The 12,044-nt window shown below is 37.1% G+C and overlaps 1 protein-coding gene across 3 annotated transcripts in view; it reads right to left on the bottom strand.

Moving 5' to 3' along the window:
• Positions 1 to 2,324: 2,324 nt before the first annotated feature.
• LOC119575299 (phosphatidylinositol transfer protein alpha isoform-like) overlaps positions 2,325 to 12,044 on the bottom strand; it is a 15,823-nt gene continuing 6,103 nt past the window's right edge. Inside the window, exons 3-10 of one of the 3 annotated variants that reach the window (XM_037922842.1) lie at positions 10,728 to 10,891; positions 9,478 to 9,577; positions 8,257 to 8,334; positions 7,153 to 7,230; positions 5,108 to 5,275; positions 4,783 to 4,904; positions 4,206 to 4,296; positions 2,325 to 3,895 (exon numbers count right to left, since the gene is read on the bottom strand). In XM_037922842.1, the coding sequence (XP_037778770.1) occupies positions 3,854 to 3,895; positions 4,206 to 4,296; positions 4,783 to 4,904; positions 5,108 to 5,275; positions 7,153 to 7,230; positions 8,257 to 8,334; positions 9,478 to 9,577; positions 10,728 to 10,891 (843 nt within the window). In that variant the 3' untranslated portion in view covers positions 2,325 to 3,853. The remainder of the gene's footprint in view (positions 3,896 to 4,205; positions 4,297 to 4,782; positions 4,905 to 5,107; positions 5,276 to 7,152; positions 7,231 to 8,256; positions 8,335 to 9,477; positions 9,578 to 10,727; positions 10,892 to 12,044) is intronic. The other 2 variants (XM_037922841.1, XM_037922840.1) reach the window with 2 other exon arrangements.

The raw sequence follows: 12,044 nt of genomic DNA, 5'->3' as shown, positions 1-12,044 counted from the left end.
TTTGTCTTGGGGGGGGAAAAAAAAAAAAAAAAAAAAAAAAAGCTTCCAAGAGATAATTCTGTTCATTCAGAAGTTTTGATAAACAGAAATTGTGCATGTTTGTACTCGAGTCTTTCATTTCAGTGCTTCTATTTATTTTTAACTGTTCTGCCCCCCTCCCCCCCTCCATGTAGTTTTAATGTCATGAAAAGGTCTTAAAAAAAAAAGAAAGAAAGAAAGAAAAAAAAAGGCTAACCCCTTTGTAAATCCTTGTTTGTCAGAACAGCAGTGCTCCTGTGGTGTTGTCATGGACTTAAGCTTCTGTTCGTAGCATAATGATTAGTTGGTAGTACTATGTGTAAGCCAGTTGATAAAGAAAAGTACATTTTGTACATTTATGCAAACACCTTAACAGAAATGTGGAAGCTTGTGATATTTACATTAGATGGTGGGATTTTCTTGAGGATCGTGATGACATGCACTCAAAGTATATTAACGGTGCATGTATGTTTTCATGTGTTTTGTATTTTTCCCCCCCAAATCTTTGTTTTATTTCATTTAATATTTTTTTTACAGGGGCTTTTATAATCTTTCAGATTAGTGAAGGATGCAAAAGTATTAAAGTGTGATATTGATCATAGTCCTATGGATATGGTCACTAAAATTATGATGCATTTTTTAATCATTATTATTGATGGATGAAACAAATTTGATAAGCCAGAACGTGAATATTCAATTACTTTTTAACCCCAACAAACAAACACATACCATAGATATTAGAATTTCTATTTGTGTATACTTTGGTGATGAGGATCCCATTGATGGAACTCTAGTCTGTTCCATCTCCATTGTTGAATTCTAGCCATCAGATGTCTTGCTGTGATTGTTGCACATCCTTGTTCATTATTTCACATTTATAGTTACATGAATATCCTGTATTTAGACAGATCAGGTAAATCTAGTCAGTCAGGCTCACCATCAAGGCATCAGTTAGTGTACATATTTCATGCTCTATGCTTTTGTTGCGTAAAGAGACCTGATTTTGGGAGAGAGCTTCAGACAACTAATATTGTATATTGTTAAAATTTTTGAAGTGTTCACCAAAATGTCCTGAAATTAGTACTAACATTCATTAAGTAGCTCTATCTTGCTGAAGTCTCATCTGTGTGCCACATTTTCAAGTGCTTTTGTTGCACTGGAGTTTAGCAATATAATAGGTTTTGGCATGTGTGATCCTTTGGAAACAGGATAAATGTTGAATAAAATGTTTTAAGGTTAGACTTTTCTGTAGCCTTATAGAGGAGAATGTGGAAATCTGCATCCAGTAATATAATCTGGATGAAGACTAGGATACAACTGTTAATGGAATCTTAAAAGTATTTTGTGAATAAATTTTTATTATACAGTATTTTTTTATTTACTCCTTAAGAGGGCACAATTTTTTTTTTTTAGTAAACTTTTTCATTTGTGTATGCTTCAAACTCTTTATTCCTGAAATTATTTTCTGCAAAACTTGAATTTTGCTTGATTTATTATTGTTGAATTTTTGAATTAATTTTCTTGTACATTTTTGATGTTCTTGTGAACCAGCTGTGAGAGTATGGGCAGTGTGCAAATTCATACAACGGGCATGCATGACTAATGCTTTGCCCACTCAGCAAAAGCAGCAGCCAGTGCTGTGCATTAAGCCTCCTACTGTTGTCATGCCTGACCTGCCAGGCTTTGCTTGATGTTGAAGTAAAACAGACATTAACCATTTCATTCACATATCATGATTTAACTTACTTTTTCCTTATCAGTTTTAATATAGAAATAGTTTTAACAGTATAGTCAGCCTGACTGTAGACTGAAGTCAGGAGTACCAAGTATAGGATGGCCTTCAGAAGACAGGCTACTAGCTTCAAGGCCCTGATAACAATAAAACTTTGACTAAGTTCCATAATATGATGACTTGTCTTGATGCCTTTTACATGTCCCTTGTCTCACATAATGGGGTACAACTGGCAGGAATCCATACCCAGCCAACAACTGCACTGTGAGACTATCAAGGACCTGTTACTTGCACAGTCTAGGTCTGCAAATTCAGGCTGTAAGGACTAGATTTCTTGAGGGATGATCCTGCCTATGAACTTCATCTCTTCTAGAAATAATTCTGGAAGAAATCCCATAGGAAGACCACAAAGTTGTGGTTTCAATAAGACAGCAAGATGGACCATGGACATGCCTGGCGCCTCCTTAGAGGGACCCTCACAGCCGGAAACAGGATGGATGCAACAATGTATCCTCTACAACTGTAGCAAATATTTCATAAACAAATGCAGGGTGCAAAAGGTGAAACAAGAAAATATCTTTGCCATACCTTTTAATAGTCATTATCATTTTATGGATTATCAACAGGGGTCTAATTTTAAATTATCCCTTAAAATTGCGAGTCCTAACTTGTATTCATTAAACTTTTCCATACAATGCATGAATGAGCAAGGGACACAGAATCACAATTTCACTGGTTTTCAGTTTAATTTGGCAATGACGATATTTACCCACCCAACCCACCCCTAAATTTCATTAATTAAATCTCAAGAGGCACCAAATACTAAACAGCATGTACATGGCACAGATCAAATCAAATGTATTATCTTAAGAGCTTCCATCTGTTTCCATTATACATGTTATTTGTATTGCTGAATAATACATAATAACCATAAAGGTCAACTATTCTGTCTAGAATAGAGAGAATCAAGAGTGCCTACTAACTTAACCTGACTATTCTGGTAAGTTCCTCACATGTTTTACTCAAAATTAATCAAAGATCAAGTTGCACTCTTTTACATCACACTGGACTATAAGGAATGAAGTATTGTGTTGCCAAACATCATTGGTAAAGGTCCTGTACCATACATCAGGGAAAGATGGCTCACTTGTAACATACAAAATCAAGTAAAATACAAGTTAAAATGTGAACAAGTTGACCTTATATTCTACTTGTCAGAACCCTTTAATTTTGATTCCAATTGACATATTAAAATTAAAATCCCAACTTTCATCTTGGAAACATAAAATTCTTACTGCGAGCATGTACCTACCAAGACACTGAACAAAACAATTAGATTTTAAAATAATTTTTGATATTCCTAGGATAATCCCCATCATACAAGCAAGAACAAGTATTTCTTTTCATGTCCAGAGAATACACAGAAGTAAAACTTTTAATCTGAACTCAACACATGCCCGAAACAGCTATCTATCTCAGACGCATGGTAACTCGGGGTACATGTAATATTTCACAGTTGCAGTACAGAAGTAGTGCTTATATGATAAAAATGTTTGTGAACTAGCAGGTCTGCCGTCCTCCTTTGCTATGGGCTAAAAGTGCTTCTATCCAGCAACAAGGATATTTTTCCATTTCAAGACTGTACAAGCAATAAAGGCTAATACTCTTCTCTAACACTGTCTTCAATGTCTCTGCATCCCCTTGTATTCATGCCACGACTTCTATAATCTTACGATAAAAATCAGTGAGACGGAAAAAAAAAAAAAAATGATAATAGTAATAAAAAAAAATCTTGATAACCTCAATTACAATTCAAATTAATTCTAACAGACTGTGAGTAATTCCAACTTGGGTTTGCCTGGTAACTATAATGGTATATTCTTTGTATCAAGGCTCGCAACAACAGGACTCGAGGAGGTTCCAGAGCACCCCATCACGTGGAAGAAGTGTGATGCCTGTAAACTGCTTGCTTGCCTTTGTATCTTGCTCAGTGCAGAGCTGGCATGGATCACAGTATCCTGAACATTATATTATATGGCAGGGTTGGGGCTGGCAGCCTGGGCTCCCAGCATGATCCAGTGCAAGTGAAGATGTCTGGATCCTTTACTCGCCTTTGGTGCCTCGTACTTCACCCTGCTGTCTTTGCTGTTTAGGGGAGAAAGACGAGGGGGGATTTTAACAAGTAATTACTTCTACATTACAAAATACTAGATATATTATCAGTCCTACTTATGTACTGATTCCAATTACATTTTATTTTTTCTCATAACTGGTTGTGACCCTAATTCATTCAAAAGCTCAAAAGCCAAGATTTGCAAGAGGATGACTGATCATAAGTTCCATATAAATTAATAATTCTTATTTGACTCCTATGAGATGACTCATAAAAAAATCAATAAATTCTATTCACCACAAAAGAGGGTCACTGCATTACAACAGTAAACAGTTTGCTTACAGAATCTAGTTCGTCCTTTGTTTTGTCTTCTAAGCGGCGGATGTCATCCATGGTCATCCCATGCCATCGGTCCATCCAACAGAACACTTGCCTGGGGGGAAGTAATTATTGTATTTTTTTGATTAAATATGTTATCCCATCTCTATGCAAAACCATGATGTTCTTTCTACACTCTACCCCAAAAATAGACTTGACACTTTTAGTCCAAACAAACCTAATCCTCATACTTTCTGAATAAAAGAAACTAAAATTAAGTTAACCCCTCATGATAGGCATTATTGTGTGTGCATGAGTCAGCTGTTTGAAGAAAAAATTGAAAGTGTGGGAAACATAAATTTATCTCAGTCTCTATGATCTTGGCTGCAGTAAATGCAATTGTTCAAGTAATGCACCTAAAAAGAGGTGTTAAGCCTACTTTTTCATGGCTGTTTCTCCTCAAAGACCACACCAGGGAAAAGCAAGCAGACAACTGTTTAGCTGGTAAAACTTAGAGCAAGTACTTCTATGCCTGAGAGAGTCTGTATTGATAGATAAACTGAATAATGACTAAAAAAATAAACAAATATATAAAATTCACCTATGGAAGTTGGTGAAAAGTCTACGCTCAATGTCCTGGATGAACTTTTCCACACGTGTCTGCAGTCCAAACCACTTGAACTCGCATGTCACTAGCTTATAGCATGTCATTACTGGATCACACTGAAAGAGAAGGCACACAACATTCTTAGGACACATTCCTCATTTCCTTAACTATAATCATTTCAGTACATTCATATCTAAAAATGGTATTTTTCCAATAGCTAAAAAGCAACACTTAAAAAAAACTCTTGATGGTATGGACTACTTGTATCAAAAATTCATACTGATCCCAATGTTTGGGTCATTCTATGTGTCTCCCTTACCTTTTTCCACCATTCTGGGCCTACCAGTGGCCCGCGACCAGTCTTTTCAGACTTGAATTTGGTCGGGTCTTCATCAGCTTTGTAATCTGAAGACTTAACTGGGTCATTGGCAATGTCAATTGGTACTACCTCACGCAATTTCAATTTTTCACCAGTGAGTTCGTGTGCCTGCCAAGGTTAAAATAGAAGTTACAGCATTAAGACCAGAATGTTATAATGTTTGGGAAAGACAATTTAATTGCAGTTAAGTTATATCTTAGCAATGCAATATACTGATTTCCAATTATGTAAACAAACATGATTTCTTTTAAAACTTGCATATCAGCTATAAATCAGTGAACTTCAATTCAAAATTCTCTAAGCAGATGGATCATGGACTTACTTAAATAAACTACCTTATACAAGAGTTTAATAGTACTTTTTCAGTTTCAAGCAAGCTACAAATTATAAGAGTCAGTAATGAAGTTGTGAGGTATAATACCACATGCAAAAAATAAAAAGTTGAGTCTTATTCTAACAGAGTCAAGGGCATCCTCAAGAACCTAAGATTGGTTAAAGAAAAGTTTATCAAAGCACCATGAGACACTATGTAAAATCTTGACCTTAAACAGATGCAATTGGGAACAAGACTTGAGGGTATGTGCTTCCAGAGGTGTTCTCAGACTAATCACCTGACAATGTATTTATTAAATGTTTTGCTAACTTAAACTTTCATCTATAAAATAAGTACTGATATGTTTGTGTTAATGCTCTATCTTATGAATGTACTGCATTAATGTGACCATACCAAAGCTTGTGTTATAGATGAAGGTTAACGAAACATCTAAAAAATGCACAGTCAGGCAATTAGTCTGAGAACATCATTGGACACCCATACCCCCATTTGTTCTCTAACATCAAATACTCAGCTACATGAAAATAACACATGTTCTGCTGACAATACTTGTGGAACTAAAATAAAGCTGTGACTGGACAAAACTATGCTTTTCTTCACTATTCATATGCAAAAGGATAGTACTGGTTTGTTTATCAAGATAATAGTGACTCAAATCTAAATATTATTTTCCAAGTGTCCTAATAATAGTACATCATCACAACTCTTTCTTTTAGCAGTGAAAGTGGCATTTGAAAAAGATATTTTCTTGGGCAGAGAACAGAAGACTCAAGGTACATAAAACATGCTCATGTTAGTGCTAAATATCCTGGAGCTTGTCATCTTAATTTTTTTTTAAATACACAATTTAATTACCACAAAGAAGGTTCAAAATATGCAGGATGCAGTAGTCTCACTCATGATTTTTTTTTTATCTAATGGATAAAAAGTCATATTAAGAGTCAAAGAAGCTGGCAAAGCAATTTAAAAAAATAAAAAAATAAAACCCAACTCCAGTGTACTTTTGACAGTGTTTGTTATACTCCCTTTCAAAAACAACTGCTTTCATTTTTCTTTTTCTCTCTTTCTTTCTTCTTTCTTCAGGAATCTTAGATTTTGAAATGAAGTTACTACATAAAAAGGGTCTCCTCCAAGACAGAAAAATAAAGTCAACAAAACTACCTACTTAATCAAAGAATAACAGCACATTCCGCACGCTTAAAATTCGTCAAATATTTACAGTAATTCTTGATTTTGTAGCCTGGCTAAGGTAAAAGTGAAAATAAATATCTGTTTGGAGACCATTCACCAAAAATGTAAAATAATTCTATCAAATCAACTTTGTGTCCTATAAATGAGGAACTATCAAATCTATTTAGAGTAAAAATAAAAGAGAGACAGAGAGAGAGAGAAGAAAAGAGAAGAGATGAGATGAGAAAAGAAAGGAAATGAGAGTAAAAGAGAAGCGAAGAGAAGAGAAAAGAAGAGAAGAGATGTGAAGAGAAGAGAGAAGAGGAGAAAGAGAAAAGAAGAGATGTGAAGAGACGAGAGAAGGGAAGAAATCAGATGTGAAATGAATAGAATAGGAAAAGGAAGAGATGTGAAGAGAAGAGAAGAAAGGACAAGAGGACAAGTCAGAGATAAAATCAAAATGACAGAAAAGGGGACTCACATTTTCCATGACCCCCGTATCAGCCACGTGAAGGGTCTCAATGCAAATGACAAAGTTTTTCTTCATATAGCCTGGGTTCTGTCATGCAGACAAATAGGGAAGAAAAAAATGGAAGATATACAATAACTTGCGGGTGCTGGATAAAAGAAACGAATAAATGAAAGATAAAAAAAAGGGGGGGAGGGAAAGAGAAACACAGAACGACAGATCTGGGGCGGACTTCCTGGCATCACTGCCACGGTCAGGTAACGAATGCCCTTACCTGAGTTGGGCGTCAGACGCTTGGGAAAGCTCTCATACCTGAGGAGTGAGCTGGGTAGCAAGGTGTTAGGACATTGTTGAAGGCCTAGTCCATTTTGCAATTGCATATTTAAAACAGGGCAACGTCAACGTAACGTGTTTTGTTGTTTATGTTTATGCATTGCCGTCTGGCAGGATGGAAACAACTATTTTGAAAAGCAGGAATTGCATGAGTGAAAGCTGCAGATGCAAAATGTAACAGGCCATATCTATGGTTTGTGTGCAGGCTATAATTTGTTTAATTATGCATAGGACTATGACACCAAATCAAACTTTTTTTTCTAATTGTATAGAGTACATATCTGTACATATATTAACAGCTCAATAAAGATGACTTGTGACTTGCAAACTATAGCCTTGGCTCAAGCAAAGCTGAAACCGAGACACATGGACAGCATAACATTCCCTTGTGCTCGGAATCTTCACTGCTTGAAGAATCAACAGAATTAGATAAAAGTACAAGTTTGGGAGTAAAAACTGCTGACCACCACACTCAGAAGTGTATCAGATATGAAGAGAGCCTCATGTACCACATCCCAAGTAAGTGAGAACACCAACAAGTGGGCGAGTGAGAAAGACAGAAATTGACCACCAAGAGAGGATAAAACATGATTTCCAAAACAATGATGGCAAAAAAGAGGAATTACCATGCAACCAAGGGCCTGGTGATGGGTACATGCGTCTCTCTCTCACTAACTGACACACATCAAGCCTATGGTGTGAGCACGTGTGAGTGTCTGGCTGCCTAGAAACAGAGGCGAGCCACAGCATGCCAGTACTCAAGGTGGCTGAAGCTCCACTCACATTCTCCATCTGCCCATCCCCGGGAGCATGTAAGGTCTCTATGGAGATGTAAAAAGCATCCTTCATGTAGCCCGGGTTCTGGAAGGCAACTGTAATTTATGGGCACACCCTGCTCAGGTCAGGCCGTGCAGACACATATACATACACAGTAAGTGTACTCATCTGTACATACTCATACTCATTCTCTCACTCTCTCTCACACACACTGTGTGTGTGCGTGTGTGTGTGTGTGTGTGTGTGTGTGTGTGTGTGTGTGTGTATATAAGCATGTACACAAACATATATGCCCCTCTGCCTGTATTTGTTAACCTGTTTGTGTCGGTCACTTACTCACTCACTCACAAGCATGCACTGAAAATGAATAAAAATAAATAAATAAATAAATAGACATAAATGTGTGCATATCTGCAAGCTTACATACTGTGAACACACTACAAAAAAAGTTTGAAGAAACGATACTGCTAACACTTTCTCCACTCCAGAAGTGTATAAAAAAAATTACCAAAACTACTCAAAATGTATATAGCAAAAACAAAGATTTCTTTGTTTTTTTCTCACTGCACACTTAACTATAATGCTCAAACATGAGTTAGTGGAGTCTAGTCCCTGGTAACCTTATGAAAATATGACCTGTATGCAGTACTTTTACACTTAAACAAAACCAGTAACATTATTGGTAATAACATTGTAAAAGCTAATAATTGTACAGTAAGATTCTTTATAATAACAAATTTATAGGTTTCTATCTCCAGGGCTGACTGACAGCATCTGGTGACATTATTATTATTTTTCTTTTTACTTTTATTTTATTTTTTTGTTATCTCAAAGATTTACTTATTGACAAACTACATATCACTGGTATTGACAATAACTGATCTGCATTATATGAAGAAAAAAGTGTTCACACAATCCTAGCTCACATTTTTCAAGAGAAATTTATAAAATTTATAAGAACAGAAAAAAACTGCCTCCAAGATAAAATGGACTTTGCCACTAACCACCTTCAGAATCACCTCGTTATACTTTATTCAATATTACAGACAACACTATCGTCATTACCAATATACTAACAACAATAGTTGAAAATTAAAATATTCACATTCTACATATTGACAAATCAATCATCAAATAAACAGCACCACCAAGTAAAACCCAGGGTTCTGCATTAAAAACAACTGTCAAGAACTGAGGAAGTGAGAATGCCACAGCAGGAACACTGACCGTAATAATCGTTCTACAGTAGGGGTATGCGTTCCAGGCTTCCTCATGGACTTCTAGAGAACCTTCAGGTGCCAACAGACGGATGAAGGAGGGGACTTTGCTGCAAGGAGGCAAGACGGGGAGTGAGGCAAGTGAAAGGGAGACAACATAAAGGGAGGAGTGTTAGAGTAAAAGAAAGAATGAGGGTGAGAGAGAGAGAGAGAGAAAGAGAGAGAGAGAAGAGAGAGAGAAGAGAGAGAGAGAGGAGAAGAGAGAGAGAGAAGAAAGAGAGAGAGAGAAAGAAGAGAGAGAGAGAAGAAGAGGAGAGAAAGAGGAGAGAGAGAGAAGAGGAGAGAGAAGAAGAGAGGAGAGAGAGAGGAGAGAGAGAGAGAGAGAGAGAGGAGAGAGGAGAGAGAGAGGAGAGAGAGAGAGAGAGAGGAGAGAGAGAGAGAGGAGAGAGAGAGAGAGAGAGAGAGAGAGAGGAGAGGAGAGAGAGAGAGAGAGAGAGAGAGAGAGTGAGAGAGAGAGGAACAGAGAGAGAGAGAGAGAGGAACAGAGAGAGAGAAGAGGGAGAGAGAGAGAAAGAGGGAGAGAGAGAGAAAGAGAAAGAGAGGAGGAGAAGAGAAGAGAAGAGAAAAGGAATAGGAAGGGCGAGGTAAAGAAGGGTGGAAATGATGGGAGGGAGGGAGAGAGAAGAGAAAAGATATATTGTTGGAGAATATTTATCATAAAAGTGAGGACAATATGAAATGTATGTATCTACAATCTATGAAAACAGCAACACAATTATAAAGAATGTTTTGTTTTTTTTAAGAGTTCCAGCAAAACTACTGCCTATAATTGAACAAAGCACAGTCTACAAAATCTACAGTAGTTATACCCTATTCACCTCTTGCTTCTAAAACATTCAAATACAAATCAATTAACTCGTTTCCTGTACATAATAAAGCAACTACTGGTTAATATACAGACCTGCAAGGGTTTCCTTACATTCTAAAGGCTTCTCAAAACACCACCTATGTTATGGAGACTAGCTATTTGCAGCAATATAAAACAAGTCATACTGGAGACAACTAAATAATTCAAATGTCCTTTCTGAACAGTAAGCTAGATTATCCTCTCTCCTTTAACAGAGATAAAAGAAAGAAATACAAGAAAGAAAAATAATAAATAAACAGACAAAAATGATAATCAGGTCTAAGCTCTCCAATCCCCTTCTGAGCCCCTAATCTGCCGGCATTACAACGCTCTGCCCAGCGTGACAAGCTTACCTTTTGAGGTGATAAATTTTATACGTGTATTGGCCCTTGCTAAATCTATCCCCAAGTAGAGGGTGGTTGTCAAAGGGTTCGTTCTTAAGCACCTCGACTCCCTCTCCACCGCCTGTTTCATTTTTGCTGGCTTCTGCGACACTGTACAGCTGAGCCACTTGGTACTGCAACACAGAGGGTTGTAAATAAAACGGCGAAGGGAAGAACGAGAAAAACACAGGAAAAAAATAGAGGTTTGTGAATAGAGCATAAAATACCTGAATAGTCTGGAAAAAAGAGTAATACTATATGTGCAATAATTAAGTTCAGATCATGAAGTTTTATATATTGCAGTATACATAAATATCAAAAGATTATACACTACTCAGAAAATGAGTTATTTAGAGGAAATTAGGTCTGCAAAGATGCATATGCTACCACTATCCAATACCTTATGAATACCTAATGTGATATACTTTTAACACCCAGCTACGAGTACCTTAAGACACAAAAAAATGCTCAAATTTCTCAAAACATATACGCAAACTCATCTCTCACCTAGCATGCAAGTGAACACTTTAAATGCGTACAGGATGAGTTTGCACATCAAACAGAGCCTGACATATCGATCTCTCATGAATCTTGTTAACTATTAGGTAATGGACATCTAGCTCCTTTAGCAGATAGATGATGGCTCCACATTTTCAATCCTGGCATATGCGTCTCCTGCTCTGATCTGACGTATCTAAGAGGATGGGAAATGCTGTGAATTCCTTCTGCTTTTTATGCTTTCCCTCCCACAATGCAGCTATTGCACACTCATTCTCGTATTTTTACTTACTTTCGCTTTCACATTCCTCCTCAACCTAGTCTGGCTCTCAGTGTGTCTGTCTTGCTCGGTCTGTGTTTTTCTATCTATCTATCTGTCTGTCCGTCTTATTATGTCAGTCATTCAGTCTCTCTCTCTCTCTCTACCTACCTCTCTCTCTGTGCCTCTCTCTCTCTCTCTCTACCTCTACCTCTCTCTCTCTACCTCTACCTCTCTCTCTCTCTCTACTCTACCTCTCTCTTTCTCTCTTCCTCTCTCTTTCTCTCTTCCTCTCTCTTTCTCTTCTCTGTACCTCTCTCTCTCTCTCTCTCTGTACCTCTCTCTCTCTCTCTTCTCTGTACCTCTCTCTCTCTCTCTCTGTACCTCTCTCTCTCTCTTTTCCTTCTCTCTTCTCTCTCTCTCTCTTCTCTTCTCCCCCTCTCTCCTCTCTCCTCTCTCTCTCTCTCACACACACACACACAAATCCCTTTTACTTTCAATTCCATTCATCTTTTTACCAAAATGGACAA

The sequence above is a fragment of the Penaeus monodon genome, chromosome 7 (genome assembly GCF_015228065.2).
Source record: "Penaeus monodon isolate SGIC_2016 chromosome 7, NSTDA_Pmon_1, whole genome shotgun sequence".
NCBI lineage: Eukaryota > Metazoa > Arthropoda > Malacostraca > Decapoda > Penaeidae > Penaeus > Penaeus monodon.
Note: the sequence above shows the minus strand (reverse complement) of the source record. Positions and strands in the feature narration are given on the sequence as shown.